Genomic DNA, 23015 nt, shown 5'->3' with positions numbered 1-23015 from the left:
GTGGTATTAAACTACTAGTAACTGGTGTACTGATCATGGTATTAAACTACTAGTAACTGGTGTACTGATCATGGTATTAAACTACTAGTAACTGGTGTACTGACCATGGTATTACTGGGTTTAACTGACCAGCAAACTGGCCTGACCTGAACCCCACTGAGAATCTGTGTTGTGTTGTCAATAGGAAGATGGGAGACACCAGACTCAACCACACAGATGAGCTTAAGGCCTCGATCAAAGCAAACCTGGGCTTCCATATTAAACACCTCAGCAGCAGGCTGACCGCCTTCATGCCACGCCCCATCAATGAAGACATTTGTCTAAAAGTATTCCATACCAAGTACTGAGCGTATAAATTAACATAACCTTTCAGAAGTTTGACATTTCTGTATTATAAATCCTTCTTTTGAGTGGTCGTGGAATATTCTAATATTTTGAGATATGGATTTTTGATTTTCATGAGCTGAATGTCATAACAATCAAACTTTTAACAAAAAAAAAAGCTTTTGAATAGTTCACTGCATGCACAAGAAAGTTTAAAAACATTAATTATATTACAGAAGAAAATGAACTTTTACACAATATTCTAATTTTATGAGAAGGATCTGTATACCGTTCCCTCTAAAAACATTGTGTTACAAGTTCATTGTCTTCTGTAATATAATTCAAAATACTTTAATATATTCTAGATACATTGCGCATGTAGTGAAATATTCAAAACCTTTTTTGTTTGAATTTGGAATAATACAGCTCATGAAAATCAAACATACATAATATTTCAAAATATTACAATCAATATTACATGTTATTTGGGGTGATATGGCATCTGCTGTCCTTTTTTTTTTTTTTTTTTTTTTTTTACACAATATATAATGTATTTTTTTTTAGAGGGATCTGTATCTATATAGTTAATAATACCCAGGTTGCATAAAATATATTTGTAAGTTTGTAAGTTATGGCAGTTATGACAGTCTCTCCCCACCGGACCGCCAGGTGGCGGTGTTGGGCCTTCAGTGCAGCTCAAACAAATAACCCGGAAGCGCAACACTTTCCATTTCCACCACCAACACACGTGTGTGTTTGTGTACAGCAGCAGCAGGCGCACGAGCGGAGCGCTGCCCTGTTTAATATCAAACAACATTAATTAAACAGTAATTAAAGTCGGTAGATTAACGTGACGTCATGCTGAGCCACCTGGACCTGATAGGAACCATCAAGGATGATGGTGACGTCTTGGAAGAGCCAGAGTCTGAGTCTGAGGAGGATGAGGTAAAAAAACATCCTTTTATTTATTGCGATCGTGGGTCGCATTTTAGTATGTGAACGGTCACAGCTTGTCCGTAACTCCGTATGTATGTATCTCTGTCTGTCACGCCTGACACTGGTTCTATGGGTTTGTTGCTCTGACATCATGCTCTGATGTCACTGTGATGTGATGTCAGGGGAACCACTCTTAACAGAATAGGTTTGTCGCTCTGGCTTCACTGTGATGTCACACTAACAGAATCCCTTTTATGCCCATATATGGAGTTCCCTGATGTCATCAATATTATGCCGATCACAACACCAGAGGCAGCTCCACTAATCATCATCAGGAAACCACTTTTTGTATCTTATGACATTGCATGACGGATAGAACACAGTACTTTATGTATCTCATATAACATTGAAAGACAGACAGAACACAGTACTTTATGTATATCTCATGATATAACATTGAAAAACAAAGGATAGAACACAGTACTTTATGTATCTCATATAACATTGAAAGACAAACGGATAGAACACAGTACTTTGCATAAGATAACATCAATAACAAAATGGGGGAAAAAAGCATTCAAAAAGAAGAAAAAAAGAAAATACAACATTTACAGTGGAAAGGGGAGGTAAGTATGGGCTTAGTCTATTAGGAGTTTCGAGTAACAGCCGTCTGAAGGTGACTTAAAAAAGTCTAAAAGTGATGTCAGTACATGCCTGTTCATTTGACCCTCCCCTCCCTCTCCTCTCCTCAGGAGCAGCCCATAGTTCTCAACAGGAAGAAGAAGTTGGGTCAGAAAAGCGGAGACTTCAACGCAGACTTTACGTTTGGAGAGCGAGACGCTGTGGACAACGATGACTGGGTGATGGCCGACGTCATGGCCCAACTCAAGCCCAAGGTAAGGATTTATCATCAGCAACAATATCAACATCCTCCATCTTGTTTCTTGTATTGCTTCTCATGATAGTGTAGACTGTAGAGAGGGTTGTTGTCAGAGCTGTGTGTGTGTGTATCTATGTGTGCCTGTGCGTTAGGGTTAGGGCACGATTGTTAGTAAAATGTTAATCATGCTAATCTCTCTTAGTTCAAATAATTTTTTGCATCATAAATAATGATAAACTAGTACTCAGTCCTTTTTGGACAGCAGTTGGCTTGTGGCTACTAGTACAGTATTAGTACAGTATTAGTGTACTGCAGCCTATTTACAGTTGAGACATCTGTTTTATATTGTGTTGTATTTCGGTGTGCTCGCCGGAAGTATTAGATCTACAAGCTCACAATGCGTTGTGATATGAAATGCTGTGGAAGTATTAGATCTACAAGCTCGCAATGCGTTGTGATGAGACGTGCTGTGGACTATTTCGTATTTCGGCGAGCAACACTTTATATGAGCAATATGCTTTATTTAGTTCAGTCTCCACTGTCATTGGACAGATTTGCCCTGAGATTGTTGGTTTTAATCCCTGTGTGTGTGTGTGTGTGTGTGTGTGTGTGTGTGTGTGTGTGTGTGTGTGTGTGTGTGTGTGTGTGTGTGTGTGTGTGTGTGTGTGTGTGTGTGTGTGTGTGTGTGTGTGTGTGCGCGCACGCGTGTGTGTGTGCATGTGTGTGTCTCTCTCAGAGAAATCCCACCACTCTGGACCAGAAGATTGAGAAAGTCAGAAAGAAACGAAAATCTGAGGTGAGTCTGGATCTCAGTTGGTGTTTATATTTTACAGTGTGTAGATGTCATACATTTATACTGTATCTAGTTTCTAATGGAATATATGTTTATATCTTACATATAGTTCTTCCTAGTACAACATATGGTCTCAGGTGGAAACCCATACTTTTCTCAGAAAATGTAAAAGTAGAACCTGTGTTAAAATGGACCCCAGGGGTTAAAGTTCTCAATCCTGGGGACTGATTTTCAGTCTTGAGGATTCCATAGGGGTTATTTCTGAGATCAGTGCAGATCTGCAAATAATAAATAAATAAGGGGAGGTGTAGTGATGGCCGCGGCGTGAATGACAAAGTTGTCAAAACGCTAGTCAAGTGATCCAAACTAAAAAGCAGTTATAATTTCAAGATATGAGTATTTGAATTGGCCAGACTAGCAATAGAATACAACAGAACTTCAGAAGATACTTACTTATAAAATGAAGCATGGATTGGCACACACACATTCAGTGAAGGCAGTTCAGAACTTCAGAAACACCCCAAATATTGGTGTGCACGCCATGTTTCTAAAATCGCATATTGGGCACATACTGTACATGGTCTGAAAATAAATGAACCTCTGGGATCCAGTGTAGTTATTATCTAGTCACAAGCTCTTGTTGATACTTTTCATTGGTTAACCCATTCAGAACGGGTATACTATATTGTGTATCATTATTTTATGCTTTAACTATTGAAAAATAGCAGATATACAAGCTCACAGCGCGGCACCGAGTGCCGCGCTGCGAGCTTGTAGATCTGCTATTTTTGAAAAATCATGAAAATTACACTTATTCTATAAGTGTCTTTTGAATCCCTCTAAGATTTTCAGCAATCTGGCCAGCCATCGTCAAAGAAAAGGTCCTTTTCACTTAAATGGAGCTCAGTTCTTGAGAGACTAGTAGACTACTATGTCAGTGGTTCTCAAACCTTTTCATTTGAAGGACCCCCAAAATGATATTTATTTGGCCACAGACCCCCATCTAAAAATATTTAGTTCCAGGGACCACCCAGAATTTGAGTTACAAACGTTAACACATATATTCAAAGATTTGCACACATTTTCACGACTTCAAAAATAGCAGATCTACAAGCTCGCAGTGCGGCACTCGGTGCCGCGCTGTGAGCTTGTATATCTGCTATGTTTTAATAGTTAAAGCATCCAATAATTTTAGGCCTAAATGGGTTAAATATGTACTGTATAGTGTAAGTATTTCTACGTTGTGGTATAGCTACTTTTACTTCAATAACTAAACAAGGCTCTAATTCGTTCTCCTGCTATACCACCAACATGTGGAACGCCCTTCCACAGGCCTTAAAGGAGAGCAAATCCCTAGCCTCCTTCAAAATCACACTGAAAAGTCACCTTCAGGCGGCTGCTACTCATAAAAGACTAAGCCCATTCCTACCTCCCCCTTTCCACTGTAAATATCTCCTATTTCTCTTTATTACTATTATTTATTTTTCCTTTTTATGACTGCTTTTTTGTTTTTATTTCTTCCCCTTTTGTTACTGACAATTCCCTCTGCATAGTACTGTGTTCTATCCGTCGAAAGACATATCAATGTTAGTGGTTCCTGTGTAAATAAGCTGTAAAGCTTACTAGGATCTCCTTTTAGTTGACCTTGTTGTACCAGTGATTTGTACTGTCTTGAAACTGTTTTTCCTATGCAAACCTAATAAATTCTTCAATCAATCAAACAAGTCTGAGTGCTTCTTCTTCTGCCGCTGTTCAGGAGAAGGCAGCGCTGTCATCAGCCAATCAGCAGCCAGAGGGCGAGGAAGAGGAGGGTGAGGAGAAGGAGGGTGATGAAGAAGATGTGAAGCCAGACGTGGACGGAGCTGCAGAAGAAGAGGAGGACGAGGAGGATGAGTTTAGTTCTGCCGATGAAGAGGTTCTGACCAAAGCAGGTTGGTGTTGTGTTCGGCAGGGGACACTCAGTTACCAAATGGAAAATATATGCTCTAGGGCATTCACCAAATATTCGAATATCAAAGTCACTATTCGACGTTGTTCTCCGAAGTCGAATATTCGCTTCTTGTTTTTTATTTTTATTATTATTAGTGTTTTCTCATAGGAAGTCATAAAGAATGATTTGTCAATGAGTTGTGAATTAATTTGTTAATGCTCTATACCTTTTTAGGCCGTGACCCCCAAAATAAACATATTTGAACTGGGGACCTCCCCACCCTGACAAGCACTTGGAATTGGAACATTTAATGTGACTCGGTTGCGCAGATAAGTATTGTGAAAATAGCAGATCTACATGCTCACAACGCCTCGCAACGCGAGGCGTTGTGAGCATGTAGATCGGCTATTTTCACAATGTTCGCCTCTTGCTTACCTAATATTTTAAAGTTTGGCCAGTCCTGTAGAATATTCGACTATTCGAATACTTTGAGGTCGAATAATTCGAATACTAAAAATCACTATTCGTGAATGCCCTAATGTGTTCTCCTGTAAAATGTGGATGTAAAGATCAATGCTTGCATAACTGACTAGTTTGTTGTTTCCTTTCAGACACCGTGAGAGATAAGAAACGCCGAGCAAAGAAGAATACGGGAGACGAGGTGACGACGAAATTAGTAAAAGATTAGATTGGGTTTAATATTAGGATTAGACTTTATATATTAAGAGGTTTAGCCGGATTTATACATGGTTGCTGCCAGCGTTAAAAAAAGAGGTCCCACAGCTCATAGCCACCATGTCTCTCTGAATCTGCTCTTCAAGGAAGGCGGTCGCTTGTTTGACCGCCCGAAATTGTTGCGCAGGTTCTCCAAGATAGCGCCGTCCATGGCAGCTGTGGTGACTACGTGTTGCGTTCTGTCAGTGTTTTTGTGTTTGTTTGTTTTTGTTTATGTTATATGTGAAAAAATTGATTTGAATGCAAAAATGTAGTATGCCAAAGCAAATTTCTATGTGTATTACACAATGGTTAATAAAGAAATCTGAATCTGAATCTGAATGTAAAATAGTATTTACTAGTATACAGTATATATAGTATATACTATTGTATCGCCTCTGTCGGGTGGAAACCTTATGGGCTGTTAATGGGCTCTTATGCATTAACTTCCATACTGTCTCTGACCACCAAACCTTTCGACAGAGAGTTCAGACTTTCCGACGTGCAGCTTTCCGAACTCTAATTCGGGGTAATGCTTTTCATAAGATGTGAGTGATGTCATTTTGTATTTGAACCGGACCTTTCCGATGATAAGTTGGGTGGTCGGAGACAGCATGGACAAGCCTTTATGTTAAGACATAAGAGCTGGTACTTAAGAAAAAACTTTTCAGGGTTCAAATTAGAAAATACCAAAAGCAGCAGATCTACAAAAAACACTAAAAGTTAAAATATGGAGATAAGTTTCTGACCGACAGCCACGTTATATCCAGCATCCATCCAGCATACACATTCGAGCAAGTGGAGGCAAAACTAAAGTAGAATGTTTAGCCACATTCTCTCACAACGCCTCTCACAAAGGTTACCTTTTGTGCTCTTCTGTGAGCCGCGCGCACACACAGAGATAGATATTAATGATGAATAATAGTAAATGAGAAATGGATTTGGAAATGCGCACGTATATGCGAGCGATGGCTTGGAGCAGATTGCATGTGCGTGTGTGTGAGCATGCATGCGTGTGAGCGCACAAAGTGTGCGAACTCTGGGATGAGTGGGCGCGAAGCGCCCGCGAAATTCGAGTTGGATACAAGCAAGAAGACTGAGGTCTTCCCCAGGGTTTCCAGTCAAAACATTCAACATTGAGATAGAATCATTTTAATATAAAAATAGTCCTCTTTTACAACATTATGGCTATGAGCTGTGCGACATCTTCGTTTCTCTTTTTAAAGTGTTTGTATTCACTGTGGTCGCTCCTCTTCTCTGCCTCAAAGAATAGCCTTCAGAAGATCACTGTTCTAAAATGTTATCTTGTCCTGTGTGTGTGTGTGTGTGTGTGTGTGTGTGTGTGTGTGTGTGTGTGTGTGTGTGTGTGTGTGTGTGTGTGTGCGTGTGCGTGTGCGCGCGCTAGCCTCTAGAAGCGTTCTTTGACGATGCGTCCAACTATGACGACCTGCTGAGGTTCGAGGACATGAACCTGTCCAGACCCATCCTGAAGGTACTCACACTGCAGTTCAAACAAACGCCACTAGAGGGGAGAAGAGTACTCTACTCAACAGCTTGAGTTTACTCACCTGATTACAGTTTACAGTTACTATTCAGGCATTTCGCAGACGCTTTTAATCCAAAGCGACTTACAATATGCAGGTAACACATCAATATAATAAGCAAGATAATATGTCAGTACATCAACAACAATACAACAAATGCATAGGAATATCAATCTAGAAAAACAATAACATAGGTAGACCACGCACCTAATCAGTAAAAAAAACATTTCTAAAACCTAAAAATGCTATCTAGCTTCATGTATAGTCATTGAGGGAAGGGGAGTGTTACAGTAGTCCTATGGGGTTAGGTGGAGTCTGAAGAGGTGAGTCTGCAGTCCACGGTGGAAGCTAGGGAGTGAGTCTGTGGTTCTAATGGAAGCCAGCGAGTGAGTCTGTAGTTCTAATGGAAGCTAGGGAGTGAGTCTGTAGTTCTAATGGAAGCTAGGGAGTGAGTCTGTGGTTCTAATAGAAGCTAGGGAGTGAGTCTGTAGTTCTAATAGAAGCTAGGGAGTGAGTCTGTGGTTCTAATGGAAGCCAGCGAGTGAGTCTGTAGTTCTAATGGAAGCTAGGGAGTGAGTCTGTAGTTCTAATGGAAGCTAGGGAGTGAGTCTGTGGTTCTAATAGAAGCTAGGGAGTGAGTCTGTAGTTCTAATAGAAGCTAGGGAGTGAGTCTGTAGTTCTAATAGAAGCTAGGGAGTGAGTCTGTGGTTCTAATGGAAGCCAGCGAGTGAGTCTGTAGTTCTAATGGAAGCTAGGGAGTGAGTCTGTAGTTCTAATGGAAGCTAGGGAGTGAGTCTGTAGTTCTAATAGAAGCTAGGGAGTGAGTCTGTAGTTCTAATGGAAGCCAGGGAGTGAGTCTGTAGTTCTAATGGAAGCTAGGGAGTGAGTCAGTAGTTCTAAGTGTGACAGGGAGTTTATTCCACAACATATATAAAGGATTAGAAATGAAAGTGGTTATGAGGAAGATGACAGCTGACTGTGTGTGTGTGTGTGTGTGTGTGCGTGTGCGTGTGCGTGTGCGTGTTCAGGCCATCACGTCCATGGGTTTCAAAGACCCCACCCCCATCCAGAAGGCCTGCGTTCCTGTGGGTCTGATGGGGAAAGACATCTGTGCCTGTGCTGCGACTGGAACCGGTAATAAGAACTCATAGAAAGGTTAAGTTAACATCCTAGCTCTGGGGTCTTCTACGCTTTCAGGCCAAGGACCCCTTAGTTGAGAGAGAGATGAAGCAGGGACCCCCACAACCTTTTCATAGATTCTATATAGTTTCATTGTTTGTCAGCACAATCATCAGTGTATTTTGGATTCATGTCAATGTGTGTTTTCAGATTTAACCACTTGAACCGTCAATACTTAACTCATTCAGAGCCCCAGACATTAACGGATTATAATGTCCAAAGTGCCTCCTTCAGGTCCCATTCACTTACGTTGTCTTATTTTGAAGGCCAGAAGTCCACCACGCAATCACTTCCGGTCTGACGTCATCGGATCGTGCGCCGGAACCGATCCGTGTCCACGTGGAGTTGTGTAATGGCCGACCGGAGCTTTTATCATTGTGTAACATAAGCGAGCATCTGCCTCCATCCTAGCTTCTAAAGTGTAGTTTTGAGATAATGGACATTAAAGATGAAATCCCCCGTCCACCTCAATGTTATGGATGGGACTATTTTGTGCTCGTGGAGCCTTGATGATGCGAAATCAGCGACGGATTTCGTCTCCGGACCGCCGGCGATTCTTCTCGGTAATGTACTCGCCGTTACAGTTATCTATTACTTTTCCCGAGATATCCCGTGAATGGCACTACAGATACTCGAGTACATTTCGCGAGACATCTCGCGAATGGCACTAGATGAGTTAATACATTTGACCTTTCACCCTGCACTTAGTCTGCTCTTTTTGCCCAATGCACCAAAGCTCTTTGGACAGTCAGATCTACAAGCTCACAACGCCGTGGCTATTTTCGGCTAAAGTTTTCTGAATATGGACGCTAGGGTTCAAGTGGTTAATATAAAAAAGCGGGGGATTTTTTTTTAATATTACACAAAGATGTGGAGGACCCCCTGTAGTAACTCTGAGGACCCCCTGTTGAAGACCCTTGTCCTAGCTAATATTATCCCACCCAGTGGTAACCGTATGTCTCTCTCTCTCTCTCTCTCTCTCTCTCTAGGTAAGACTGCAGCCTTCATGCTGCCTGTATTGGAGCGCTTGATTTACAAGCCCAGGGAGACCCTGGTGACCCGTGTGTTGGTGCTGGTCCCCACCAGAGAGCTGGGGATCCAGGTCCACTCTGTGGCCCGCCTGCTGGCCCAGTTTACTGCTGTCACCACCTGCCTGGCCGTGGGTATGTCCTGGAACTAACCCAGTTTCTATACAACTAACTATGTACTGGAACTAACCCAGTTTATATACAACTATGTACTGGAACTAACCCAGTTTATATACAACTAACTATGTCCTGGAACTAACCCAGTTTCTATACAACTAACTATGTACTGGAACTAACCCAGTTTATATACAACTATGTACTGGAACTAACCCAGTTTATATACAACTAACTATGTACTGGAACTAACCCAGTTTATATACAACTAACTATGTACTGGAACTAACCCAGTTTATTTACAACTATGTACTGGAACTAACCCAGTTTATATACAACTATGTATTGGAAATGACCCAGGTTATATACAACTAACTATGTACTGGAACTAACCCAGTTTATATACAGTACAACTAACTATGTACTGTAACTAACCCAGTTTATATACAGTACAACTAACTATGTACTGTAACTAACCCAGTTTATATACAGTACAACTAACTATGTCCTGGAACTAACCCAGTTTATATACAGTACAACTAACTATGTACTGAAAAATGTGATGCTTTTGTGACGCGGTAGTATGATGATGATATTCCTGTTGTGTGCAGGTGGTTTGGACCTATTATATTATGATATTCTGATGGATTAATTGCATATTGATGTTGTGTGCAGGTGGTTTGGACCTGAAGACCCAGGAGGCAGCATTGAGAGCAGGTCCTGACGTCCTCATCGCTACTCCAGGTCGTCTCATCGACCACCTTCACAACACACCTTCCTTTGAGCTCAGCCAGATAGAGATCCTGGTTCTGGACGAGGCTGACAGGTAACTACAAGTACTAGTTAACCCATTTAGAACGGGTACACATTATTGTGTATCATTATTTTATGCTTTAACTATTGAAAAATAGCAGATATACAAGCTCATAGCGCGGCACCGAGTGCCGCGCTGCGAGCTTGTAGATCTGCTATTTTTGAAAAATCGTGAAAATTTGAATTTTGACACTATTCTATAAGTGTTCTTTGAATCCTTCTAAGGTTTTTTGAAAAACCCTATGTTTCTATGTCAGCAATCTGGCCAGCCATCGTCAAAGAAAAGGTCCTTTTCACTTAACTGGAGCTCAGTTAGTCTGGTTAAAGCATTCAATAACTCTAGGCCTAAATGGGTTTTATTACTTTTTTTAACTTCACAAGATAACAGATAAACATCTTTTGGTGGAGGAGCTGACAGCTAACTAACTGTGTGTGTGTGTGTGTGTGTGCGTGTGTGTGTGTGTGTGTGTGTGTGTGTGCGTGTGCGCGTGCGTGTGTGTCAGAATGCTAGATGAGTACTTTGAGGAGCAGATGAAGGAGATTATCAAACAGTGTGCGTACCAGAGACAGACCATGCTGTTCTCTGCTACCATGACCGAGGAGGTATGTACACACACACACACACACACACACACACACACACACACACACACACACACACACACACGTTGTGAGCTTGTAGATCTGAGATGTTTTTTTCTTTTTTTTTAATATATTTTTATCCCACGTTTTTTGCAACCCATTTTCTCACCCAGTGCCAACTACCTAAAAGAAAAAGCACTGTTGTGTACAGTAAGAAAAAGCAAGGCACAATAAAATAAGAATATAAACAAAGTTTGAAAAAGCTGTCACAATAAAATAAGAATATATACATAAAGTGATCGAGACACATTCAGCGCTCATAGCAACTCAACAGTGCAGGGCCAAACAATAAGTGTCCGTAGTCAGTCAGTAAATCTCCACGATGCGATGATCATGAGTGTCTTTTATCAGGATCATGTGTCTTATGGTCCATCCCTACATGCATGTGTGTTGACCTCCAGGTGAAGGACCTGGCGTCCGTCTCTCTGAAGCAGCCGGTCAGGATCTTCGTAAACAGCAACACCGACGTGGCCCCCTACCTGCGACAAGAGTTCATCAGGATACGACCCAACAGAGAGGGAGACAGAGAGGCTATCGTAGCAGGTACTGCTCTAACCCTAACCCAACAGAGAGGGTGACAGAGAGGTTATCGTAGCAGGTACTGCTCTGCTGCTGCTGCTGCCGCCACTACTTAGGCATACGTGTTGGGCAAGTTGTAGTGCAAGAGGTAGAACCAGGGTCCCCGCGGACCTTGAAAAACATTGAAAAGTATTGAATTTGTATTTGGGAAATGTGCAGATACCCTGGGTAGAACAAAACTGTTTTGAAGGTTCTCGCTTGAGCAAGAAGCTACTGATGTGATGGGCAGGGTGGTGCCTCCTTGCCTTGTTGTCAGACTTCCGTTCTTTATTGCACCATTTACACGTTTAATGAGCACTCCATATTGGACCATATAGTTCATAATAATGCTAATAGTAATTCTACACTATGGTACTGTAACTCTTTCGTGTGTGCGTGTGTGTGTGTGTGTGTGTGTGTGTGTGTGTGTGTGTGTCAGCCTTGCTGACGCGCTCCTTCCAGGACCATGTGATGTGTTTCACTCAGACCAAGAAGCAGGCTCACCGCCTCCACATCCTGCTGGGCCTCATGGGCCTGAAGGTGGGAGAGCTGCACGGAGACCTGAGCCAGACCCAGAGGCTGGAGAACCTGAGGTACACACACACTAGGGATGGGTATCGTCTGCGATACTTTTAACCCATTTAGGCCTAGAATTAGAAGGATTCAAAAGACACTTATAGAATCGGGTCAAAATTCTAATGTTCACGACTTTTCAAAAATAGCAGATCTACGAGCTCGCAGCGCGGCACTCGGTGCCGCGCTGTGAGCTTGTATATCTGCTATTTTTCAATAGTTAAAGCATAAAATAATGATACACAAAATGTGTACCCGTTCTAAATGGGTTAATGGTATCGATCGCATGACGTCGATACTATCGAGTATCGGTGCACGTAAAAAACGAACGATACCTCGTTTCGATACTCTTGAACGCACCCCTGGCCGGTCGCATCTGTAACAGTTGGGCTACTGAGAGTTTAATGACTACTTTAGTAGGCTACACTTGCTACTGTGGAAAATAGCCGACAATAGCCTATAATGTTCATTATTATGATGATTATTCTATGTCTATACTCTCCGCTCCGCCACACTGCGTGATCATCATCATCACCTCTGCTCTACCGCAGAAGCGCGTCCCCACTTTTTCCGTGTTGAAGTAAAGAAGCCTTTCTGTATCGTATGAAAATGGTTGAATAACTGGCTTAATAACCTATTTTGGTGTGTAAAATTATAAAATAGCCCATAGAAAATAATAATTATAATTGATGAACTGCTGTCAGTGAATGATTCAAACACAATGGAACCAGAGCAGAACTTTATCCACTAATGGACTAATCAATCACACAACCTCTCCTCTCCCCCCTCTCCTAGGCGTTTTAAAGATGACCAGATCGATATCTTGGTGGCGACAGATGTAGCAGCCAGAGGTCTGGACATCGATGGAGTCAAGACGGTCAGAATGAAACTTTGGGATATTTATTTGAGTCTTGTCTGTCTGTCTGTCTGTCTGTCTGTCTGTCTGTCCTTCTCATATCTGGAGAACCATTCATCTGATTGTCTTCACACATGACAGGCGTAACACTTAGAACCCATGGAAGTGCAGAGTCGGTGTGTGAAGTCGATCAGATGAGCGGTTCCCAAACAGCCAGGTTCTGCGTTCCACACATCACACATGATAGGCCTGTGTTGTAGTGTTTTTACATGTTCAACACTTGACCTGTCATCCCTATTCCGGTACAAAAAATCTACAAGCTCACGACTTGTCGTGTTGCAACACGTATTGAGCTTGTAGATCAGTTATCTTCGTCAAAGAGATTTGGTAAATAGGGAAAAAGAGTAGACTAAGTACAGAGCCAACCTAGGTCAAGTTCACTCAGTATAGACCAGGGGTTCCCAAACCTTTCTGTCTCAGGGCACCCCATGAATATCTTTTTAATCCGAGGCACCCCTACATTATAATTTTCACTCCCATCACCTTATTTCTATTTTATCCCTCCTGACCGCCAGAGGCGGTGCTTTAAGCACTGAATAGTTCCCTTCGCGCATGCGCAGTCGAGTATTTATACCAACAACGTCACAACGCGACCCCGGGATGAACCGGAAGAGGTTATATCTTCCACCGGTTACCACGGGTTCAGTCCCTACAGAATCTTCTCGCGAGAACGCGAGGATTCCGAGTGACATATCGCTCTGGCGGTCATTCGGGATTCATAGAACCGTAGTTACATACGTAACTTTCGATTTATAGCATATCGTCGTTGTCGGGTGGAAACCTTGTATGTCCAAAACTGTTCGTTTTGTATTTATCATCTATAAAATGTACTAAACTCTAGTGAAAACAGCAGATCTACAAGCACACAACGCCTCGCTTGTAGATCGGCTGAATTCACTAGTTTTGTCTGACAGTCTTGTATGATGAAGCGGGGCTTTGCTTTACCAAAAGACGTACACATTTGAAACTTGGAGATACAAGGTTTCTGCCCGACAGTGACGATATTTTAGTGATTATGTTGCGAGGTAAACGTTGAGATAATGGCCATTTTGGTTAGAACTGATTGAAAATAACTTCAAGTTTAAAATTATATTAAATATTTTTTTCAAGTGTCCAAATAAATTCCAAATTATCTCGCGGCACCCCTGGACTGCCGTCACGGCACCCCAGGGTGCCCCGTCACCCACTTTGAAAACCCCTGGGATAGAGCATGGCTTCTTAAACGTTTTCGTGTCAAGGACCCCCAAATTGATAAATGGTCTGTGCCAGGGACCTCCAGAAGAGAAGATTTGAACTCTCCAAACTTGTGTGTGTGTGTGTGTGTGTGTGTGTGTGTGTGTGTGTGTGTGTGTGTGTGTGTGTGTGTGTGTGTGTGTGTGTGTGTGTGTGTGTGTGTGTGTGTGTGTGTGTGTGTGTGTGTGTGTGTGTGTGTGTGTGTGTAGGTGATCAACTTCACCATGCCCAACACGGCCAAGCATTACGTCCATCGCGTGGGCCGCACAGCGCGAGCGGGCAAAGCGGGACGCTCGGTGTCTCTGGTCGGAGAGCAGGAGAGACGCATGTTGAAGGACATCGTTAAGACGGCCAAGAGCGCTGTGAAGGCCCGAGTGCTGCCTCAAGGTAATTATTTATATATACTACACTACATTATGTACAGTATTATAAAGTGGGTGACGGGGCACCCTGGGGTGCCGCGACGGCAGTCCAGGGGTGCCGCAAGATAATTTGATAATATTTGGAATTTATTTGGACAATTGGACAAAAATATTTAGTATCATTTTAAACTCGTACAAAGTTATTTTCAGTCAGTTCTAACCAAAATGTCTATTATCTCAAGCGTTTTCCTCGCAACACAATCACTAAAATATCGTCACTGTCGGGCAGAAACCTCGTATCTCCAAGTTTCAAATGTGTACGTCTTTTGGTAAAGCAAGGCCCTGCTTCATCATACAAGACTGTCGCACAAAACTAGTGAAAACAGCCGATCTACAAGCACTACAAGTGCTTGTAGATCTGCTGTTTCCACTATTTTAGAACATTTTTTAGATGATAAATACAAAACGAACGGTTTTGGACATAAAAGGTTTACACCCGACAACGACAATATGCTATAAATATAAGGTGCTGGGAGTGAAAATTCTAATGTAGGGGTGCCTCGGATTAAAAAAAGATGTATGGGGTGCCCCGAGACAAAAAAGTTTGGGAACCCCTGCTCTACCTAGTTGATACACTACTACAAGTTACTACAGACTAGAGCACCGTGAAGGCCCGAGTGCTGCCTCAAGGTAATTATTTATACTGTATTATTTATACTAATAAGTATACTGACTACACTACCTAGTGAAGGTACTGTACTGATAACGACTACAAGTTATTACATACTAGAGCGCATAGAAGGCCCGAGTGCTGCCTCAAGGTACTTATGTCGAGTTCTTTGCTCTGCAAGCTCACACTTGTAGATCTGCTGTTTCCACCATTAATATATACATATACGTATTTTGAGGCAAACATTTGAAACTAGAAATACTGTTCCTACGAAACAGTGTGGGCTCGCTTGTGACTATATTCTGCAGCATCCTAACTGTCATGTGACGCTCAACCAATACTCCAGCTAGCACCACTACCAGATATTTTTCAATTCAACTCAATTACACCTCATTGGCTAAGGGCCCTGCCTTTGTACTGTCTGCGACGCAACTCACGCAACGAAACTTACGCGATGGAACTCACCAAATGCAACTCACGCAATAGACAGCCGATGATGTCAGAATTATGAGATATTATAAATCATTTTCTACGAAACAGTATGGACTCGCTCGTGACTATATTCTACAACGCGCTACCTGTCATGTGAAGCTCAACCAATATTCCAGCTAACACCACTCCCAGATTTTCTACACCTCAATTGCACCTCATTGGCTTTTGTACTGTCTGCGATGGAACTCACGCGGCGGAACTCACAATAATCATGATATTGATTTGAAGTCAGATCACCCAGCCCTACTACAGACTAACTGTCTGTCTGTCTGTCTGTCTGTCTGTCTGTCTGTCTGTCTGTAATCAGAGGTGATCTTAAAGTTCAGAGATCACATCACCAGTCTGGAGAAAGATATTTATGCCGTCATGAGACTGGAGAGGGAGGAGAGACAGATGGCCGCCACAGAGGCTCAGGTATGTCTGTCTGTCTGTCTGTCTGTCTGTTGCTGTGTGTGCGTGTCAGAGTCTTGCAACGCGTGTTTGACGCGTGAAAACGGGCGGAATATATACTATTATAAATGTGCGGGTACGGGCGGTGCGCGACGGACGGGCGACATTTTATTGTGAAAATCAGACATCTGTTTCTGCCTAAGCAACATCACTGGAGCGCACACAGTGAGCAGCAGGACAGAAACACGTCATGCAACACACCCACAGCACGCACTAGCACGTTAGCCCATGTTCTCATCATAGCAAGAGTGGTTTAAAAGGCTATCTAAAAGAATTAAGAGTGGCAGCTGACCTGGTGTTTATGTAAATACTGTATATTGCGTCACAAACACTGAGGACGGCGCGCAGGGACGATCGAGTGTGATGCCATTTGGAAGCACGTACACACAGCTGTAGGCTATTTACTTTACTGCATGTAATCACGGGTAGTTGGGAGGGCGATCGGTCAGTTTTTTGACTGGCGGGGCGGATCTGAATGACGGGTAACGGGTTGGTCTGCGGATCTGATTAATGATGGGCGGGGCAGGGCGGGTTGTCAAAATTGGACCCGTGCAGGACTCTGGTGCATTTGTGAGATACATCATATAGTCAGTACTGTGAGTGTATCCGTCTGTCTGTCTGTCTGTCTGTCTGTCTGTCTGTCTGCCTGTTCGTCCTTCCATCCTTGATCAGCTAATCTCTGGCACCGCCGGACCAATCGGCATGAAACGTTTTGCACTCACAACTTTACTCTGGGTGTGTTTGTTTCTCAGCTCAGTGTGGCCCAGAAGCGTCTGTCCCAGACTGAGGAGGAGGCACCAGAGAGGGGCTGGTTCCAAACCCGACAGGAGAGAAAGAAAGAACGCAGTCAGTATGACACACTATGACACACTTCAATATAGAGCAACCTATGGGGCTGTTAAGTATGACATCATTTTGTAGGCAGAGGAGAATTTCTGCCCCCAGTTTCCGTGAATCTTTTTACTATTTTTACTATTTACACATTTTTCTTCTTTTTGTTGTTGAAAGGAAAGTGTTAGAATTATACTTTAGTCGTTATTTTTGTCTCGGATCTGTTGAAATAGCGAGGGACAGAAAATCCTCTGGGGGCATGCTGCATCATATGATGCAGAATGCATCATCATTCATGCTGAAATACTGCTGAAATACTAAAATATCTCAAAACACAAAAACTAACTCAGGATTGTGTTGATCTTGTCCCAAACAACAATACAATAAGATCTGGTTGTCCCAGAGGTGAACTGGCCCTTTAAATATAGAGCAACCTATAACAGTATGACACACTTAAATATCGTTGCTGTCGAGCTGGAAACCTCTCATCTCCATATTTTAACTTTTTGTGCGCAGATACTGTCCTACTTGATCATACTACAGCGTCAGACATAAGCATCAAAATCTCAGCGTGGCACAATTTGAGCTTGTAGATCTGACATTTTTGTCCATCCATCCATCATGTATAAATGGAGTTCAGACATGCTGGAAGCGTATGACAGGACTAAACTCCCCTCCCCACTGTGGTGATGGATGGACACCCAGACTCTGGAACACCCTGTGAGGGTTGCAAACTCACTGTCATCTTTTAAACCAGTGGTTCTCAAACTGTTTTGACTGCAGTTCCCCCTTATACTGATTCCTGAATTCCTGAGGACCCCCTTCTCCTGACTACAACAGTTTGCTTAGAAATAGTTCCAATACCAATAGTAGTCCAGTGAATAAAGTTTATTATTATTATTATTATTAATCATCTTCTCTCATCTCTCCCAGTGAATAAAGTTTATTATTATTAATAATCCATCTTCCCTCATTTCTCCAGTGAATAAAGTGTATTATTATTATTAATAATAATCTTCTCTCCTCTCTCCCAGTGAATAAAGCTCTGCAGGACTTCGACACGGCTCTGAGAGGAACTAAAAAGAGAGCAAAGTTCCTCAAAGACGGAAAGAAGAAACAACTGACTGTAAATACATTATTATTAGTATTCATATTTGTTTTATTATTACAACATATTAAACAAGTCATAATACACAATTTCAGTACAGGAAAACATTGACAAAGGCACCAAAAATAAATAAACACATCATTTGTATTTATGTATACACATACACTACACACACACACACACACACACACACACACACATACTTACCCACAAACACCAAGTTAACACACACACACACACACACTACACGCACAGAAGGAGGTACAGTACATTGATTGACACAGAGTGTTGTCCCGCCCACCAGGCAGAGGAGCGCGCTCAGTTTGAGATCATCAAGTCTCAGATGTACGCAGAGCGAGCCGCCAAGAGAGAGCGCCGCCCCAAGAGAGCCAGAGCCATGCCCGAGGACGACCCCCCACCTCAAGGTAGGTCTGAGCTAGGGCATTCACCAATAGTGATTTTTAGTATTCGAATTATTCGACTTCAAAGTATTCGAATAGTCGAATATTCGACAGGACTGGCCAAACTGTCAAATATTAAGTAAGCAAGAGGCGAACATTGTGAAAATAGCCGATCTACATGCTCACAACGCCTCGCGCTGCGAGGCGTTGTGAGCATGTAGATCGGCTATTTTCACAATATTCATCTGCGGAACCGAGTCACATTAAATGTAATACCTACATTCCAAGTGCTCGTCAAGGTGGGGGTCCCCAGTTCAAATATGTTTATTTTGGGGGTCACGGCCTAAAAAAGGTTTGAGAACCCCTGGTATAGAGCATTAACAAATTCATCCACGAGGGGCATTGACAACTCATTCTTATGACTTCCTATCTTGCCAAGCTTTATACACTTTATATTTTTTTTAAAGAGAAAACAATACAAAAATAAAAATAAGCGAATATTCAACTTCGGTGAAAAACGTCAAATAGTGACTTTGATATTCGAATATTTGAATATTTGGTGAATGCCCTAGTCTGAGCCCCCTCCCCAAGGTAGGTCTGGCATAGGGATGGGATGATAAGCGATATTATCGTTTATCGTGATTAAAATACACTCACAATAATCGTATCGTGGAGATTTAATTTATCGTGAAATCGTCCTCAGTCATGCACTGGGATCAATTCACCTTTTATTTGCCAAGCTGCATATCCGGTACCATTTAAACCCTCTATTGGTAAAATGTGCTTTTAATATACATACTTGATAGTCTTTTTTTTTCACTCTCTATCAAATGTCTTTGCCAAAAAATAGCCAATCTAATTGTGAGCTTGTAGATCTGCTATTTCTGGGCAAATGTTCCACCCTAGGATAATGAATGGATGTTGGGGGTATTTTATGTTGGGGATTTCGCTATAATATCGTAAATAGCGATTTCTTTGGCCACAATAATCGTGATATGACATTTTCACACTGCCCCATCCCTAGTCTGGCACGGTTCTTCCGAGACGACTATTTTTGAACAGTTTTCATAAAGAAATGTATGTATATATTTATACCGGTAATTCCTGAATGTATTGAATGATTAAATATAGTTGCTGTGGGGCAGAAACTGCTTATTTCTATATTTTTCATAAATTAATTCCCTATTTGGTCTGCAGCGTCACACAAAAGTATAAAAAATAGCAGATCGCCGTTTTGATTTTGTAGGTTTGACTGTATTATAGAGCTGTGTGTGTGTGTGTGTGTGTGTGTGCGTGTGCGTGTGCGTCCAACAGCCAAAAAGAAAGCAGTTAATGGGGGCAAGAAGTCTGTGTTTGACAAGGAGTTGACCAACACCAGCAGCAAAGCTCTGAAACACTACAGAGCAGGGTGAGTCTGTCTGTCTGTTGGGTTAGTGTTAGCGCCCAAAGTTTATAACGACTAGAAACGTGTTTTATAACTACTAGAAAGGTAGTTAGAGGTAGTTATCACTTCTCCCATAGACAGGCGAGAAGTGAGCCCCCCTTACCTTAGCCCCACCCCCCTTGTCTCTCCTACCATGTACATATCGTCGTTGTCTAGCGAAAACCTCGCATCTCCAAGTTTCACATTTGTACGTTCTTTCGTAAAGTAAAGCCCTGCTTCTCCATACAAGGCGGTCGCACAAAAGTAGTGAAAACAGCAGATCTACAAGCACACAACGCCTCGCACCGCGAGGCGTTGTGTGCTTGTAGATCGGTTGTTTTCACTAGCTTAAATCACTTTTAAAATCATAAATACAAACAAAGGGTTTTGGACATACAAGGTTTCCACCCGACAACGACGATATACTGTTTTGTATAAATGTGATGATGTTTGTATGTTTTTAGTTTTTTTGTTATTAGTTATATCCATGAGTTGAATACCAAGGACTTCTAACGTAAAAAAGACTGTAAAATGACTTATTTGGGAAGTTCCTTTTAGGCAGAGTGTTTAACTGTACTTGTACTGTACTACATTATTTTACTGTATTGACTATACTTGTTATGTTCTCCACTTTTGTCTAATAAAATACTCAATCAATCAAAAACGTGGTTTATAACTACTAGAAACGTGTCTGTGTTTCAGACCGGGCTTTGAGGACAGGAAGAGGCTGGGGATGAACAAGAACAAGAAAGGAGGGATGAACAACAAGAAAGGAGGAGGAGGTTTCAAATCCAAATCCAAGTGAGTGAACTTTAACTCTACACTTCTGACCATTTAGATCAGCCAACACAGGGATGCTGACAGAACCCTTGCTAAAAAACCCAGGACAAAAATCCACTCGTCCTAGACAGTTTGCCCTCCTGGCCCCCAAACTGTGGAATAAACTCCCTGTCGTCTGACCTCTAATTTGTGGGTCATTGAAACATTTTTATCGGTCCCTTAATTTTTGGTTTCCTACATTTTATTTTTTAATTTAACACTTATGTTGCAATGATTTTTTCTCTTCAATGTCTCGCGTTGCCATGGTTACCATAGACTTCCATGTAATTGTGCAATTGTGTAAAAAGTGCACGCCCATGCCTAGATGATGCACCACGTGTGTAGATGCTGTTCACAGCTTTCAAACAAAAAAATCCGCTTGGAAATCCGTTCAGGCATTCATGATTTATCAGCCATTATGTTTTCTTCAGATGTAAACAAACATGGCTGCCATGTTTGAAAGAATGAGTTGGTATGGGGGTTAAACATGCAATTTCGCGATCGCGATCATGCCTAATACATTTCTGGAGGTCACAAAAAAAATTGAAAAAAAAAACTTTTTTTTTTTTCCCCCGAGAATGTAAGCTCTGCTTGCTGCTAGTATCAGTAAAGGAATAAAACCACCTTGTGTTTCAGGTTTAAAAGGAAGTAAACACAGAGATGGACTGTATCATACTGGACTGGACTGTTGGTTGAAAACATGGGATTTCCCCGTCTTTGTTGTTCTTCATGATTCATAATATTTTTGTGTAAAACATTTTGACTATCTGTTATAAATCTGTTATATGTGAAATTCTTTATCAATAAAGATTTGACGATTGACTTAAGGACGTATAGCTCTTGTTCCAATTACTACAGACACAAATGACACCAACACTATGGGGGAGTGGGGGAGTGGGACTGAGTTACATGCAGGGCCCAAGGTGGAGGGGCCCTCATTATTTTATATTTTAGCTATTGAAAATGTTTAAAAAGTTGTGAAAATGTGTGCAGATCTTTAAATATTTTTGTATTGTTTAAGCGAACATTTTAACTCAAATTTTGCTTCTGGGAGGTCCCTGGAACTAAATATTTTGAGATAGGCGTCCGTGGCCAAATATATATCATTTTGGGGTTCCTTCACATGAAAAGGTTTGAGCAGCACTGACATAGAAACATAGGTTTTTGGTGGCCATCTTGTCCCTTACTGGCCTTACAACGTGGATTTTTTTTTTTTTTTAGAGATTTTTTTTTGCAACATTATAATGTTCTCCTTTTAATCATTAGACCCAATCACTGAATATCGGTAGGCCTACGTCTCCAGCTTCAGGATATGTATGATACTGATTTACTACGAGACTGAACTTTTAGAGTTCAGTAGTTTACAATCTAGGCATTTAGCAGACGTTCTTAATTCAGAGCAACTGTGGTTCTCAAAACTTTTATTTTGACCATCATAACTAAACATCATAACATAACTACGGCCATACTCTACCCTGATTGGTCGAGGACTGGCTGGCCACCTCTGCAAACTGAATCTAGCTATGCTCGTAACACGGGCCATGGTGGAAGTCCTTATATGGTCAGCACACATTCTAGTGAGGAGAATGAATGGAAAATGTACCAATTATATTTTTATTTGAATTAAATACAATCACTGAATATACCTTTAAAGCACAAAATAACACAGTGAATCCTTGTAGCCAGGGCCCAGAATTTGGTGCGACACCCCTGCTCGTAGGGTAATAGGATTTGAGACGTATCAGTGATGTCAGTCATCTCCATATTTGGGCACTGTTTCAGCATGAATATCAGACAAGACATTCAGTCATTTATTATAGGATACATGGGTCTTCCTTTAATCTGTATACTGTATATATGCTTTAATATGTATGCTGTATTATCACTCCAATGAACAGAAGCAGCAAATTAGCCATCTATTTGTAGTGTGTGTGTGTGTGTGTGTGTGTGTGTGTGTGTGTGTGTGTGTGTGTGTGTGTGTGTGTGTGTGTGTGTGTGTGTGTGTGTGTGTGTGTGTGTGTGTGTGTGTGTGTGTGTGTGTGTGTGTGTGTGTGTGTGTGTGTGTGTGTGTGTGTGTGTGTGTGTGTGTGGATGAGTATCAATTAAAAGCTGCAATAGGTTCTCAAAGTGGGGTCTGGGGATCCCCACCAGAATGATTAAATACATGCATGTTCATGATTTATTCAGCATTAGTACAGGTTACAACGTTATAGGTTTAATCTATGATTTATTCAGCATTAGTACAGGTTACATTCTAGGTTTAATCTATGATTTATTCAGCA

The 23015-nt window shown here is 41.7% G+C and overlaps 1 protein-coding gene across 1 annotated transcript; it reads left to right on the top strand.

The window, feature by feature from the left end:
- Positions 1-1073: 1073 nt before the first annotated feature.
- Positions 1074-21521, top strand: ddx27 (DEAD (Asp-Glu-Ala-Asp) box polypeptide 27). Its single transcript, XM_080728541.1, has 21 exons — positions 1074-1269; positions 2013-2156; positions 2877-2936; positions 4690-4864; positions 5475-5524; positions 6983-7069; positions 8150-8255; positions 9290-9463; positions 10118-10268; positions 10759-10858; positions 11299-11440; positions 11895-12048; positions 12824-12905; positions 14387-14564; positions 16009-16115; positions 16904-16997; positions 18017-18108; positions 18395-18515; positions 19806-19899; positions 20617-20715; positions 21370-21521. Exons 1-21 carry the CDS (start codon positions 1183-1185, stop codon positions 21383-21385), a joined length of 2313 nt encoding a protein of 770 aa, XP_080584667.1. The 5' UTR covers positions 1074-1182; the 3' UTR covers positions 21386-21521.
- Positions 21522-23015: the final 1494 nt, after the last annotated feature.

Source organism: Nannobrachium achirus, assembly GCF_963921795.1.
Source record: "Nannobrachium achirus genome assembly, chromosome: 6".
NCBI classification, from domain to species: domain Eukaryota; kingdom Metazoa; phylum Chordata; class Actinopteri; order Myctophiformes; family Myctophidae; genus Nannobrachium; species Nannobrachium achirus.
This window is presented reverse-complemented; position numbering and strand designations above follow the sequence as displayed.

What these genes read in the sequence shown, in the direction of transcription:
- ddx27 (XM_080728541.1), top strand. Translation starts at nt 1,183, where the DNA reads ATGCTGAGCCACCTGGACCTGATAGGAACCATCAAGGATGATGGTGAC. An exon ending in GAAAGAAACGAAAATCTGAG is followed by an intron (nt 2,937 to 4,689) that starts GTGAGTCTGGAT and finishes GCCGCTGTTCAG; the next exon opens with GAGAAGGCAGCGCTGTCATC. An exon ending in AGAAGAATACGGGAGACGAG is followed by an intron (nt 5,525 to 6,982) that starts GTGACGACGAAA and finishes TGCGCGCGCTAG; the next exon opens with CCTCTAGAAGCGTTCTTTGA.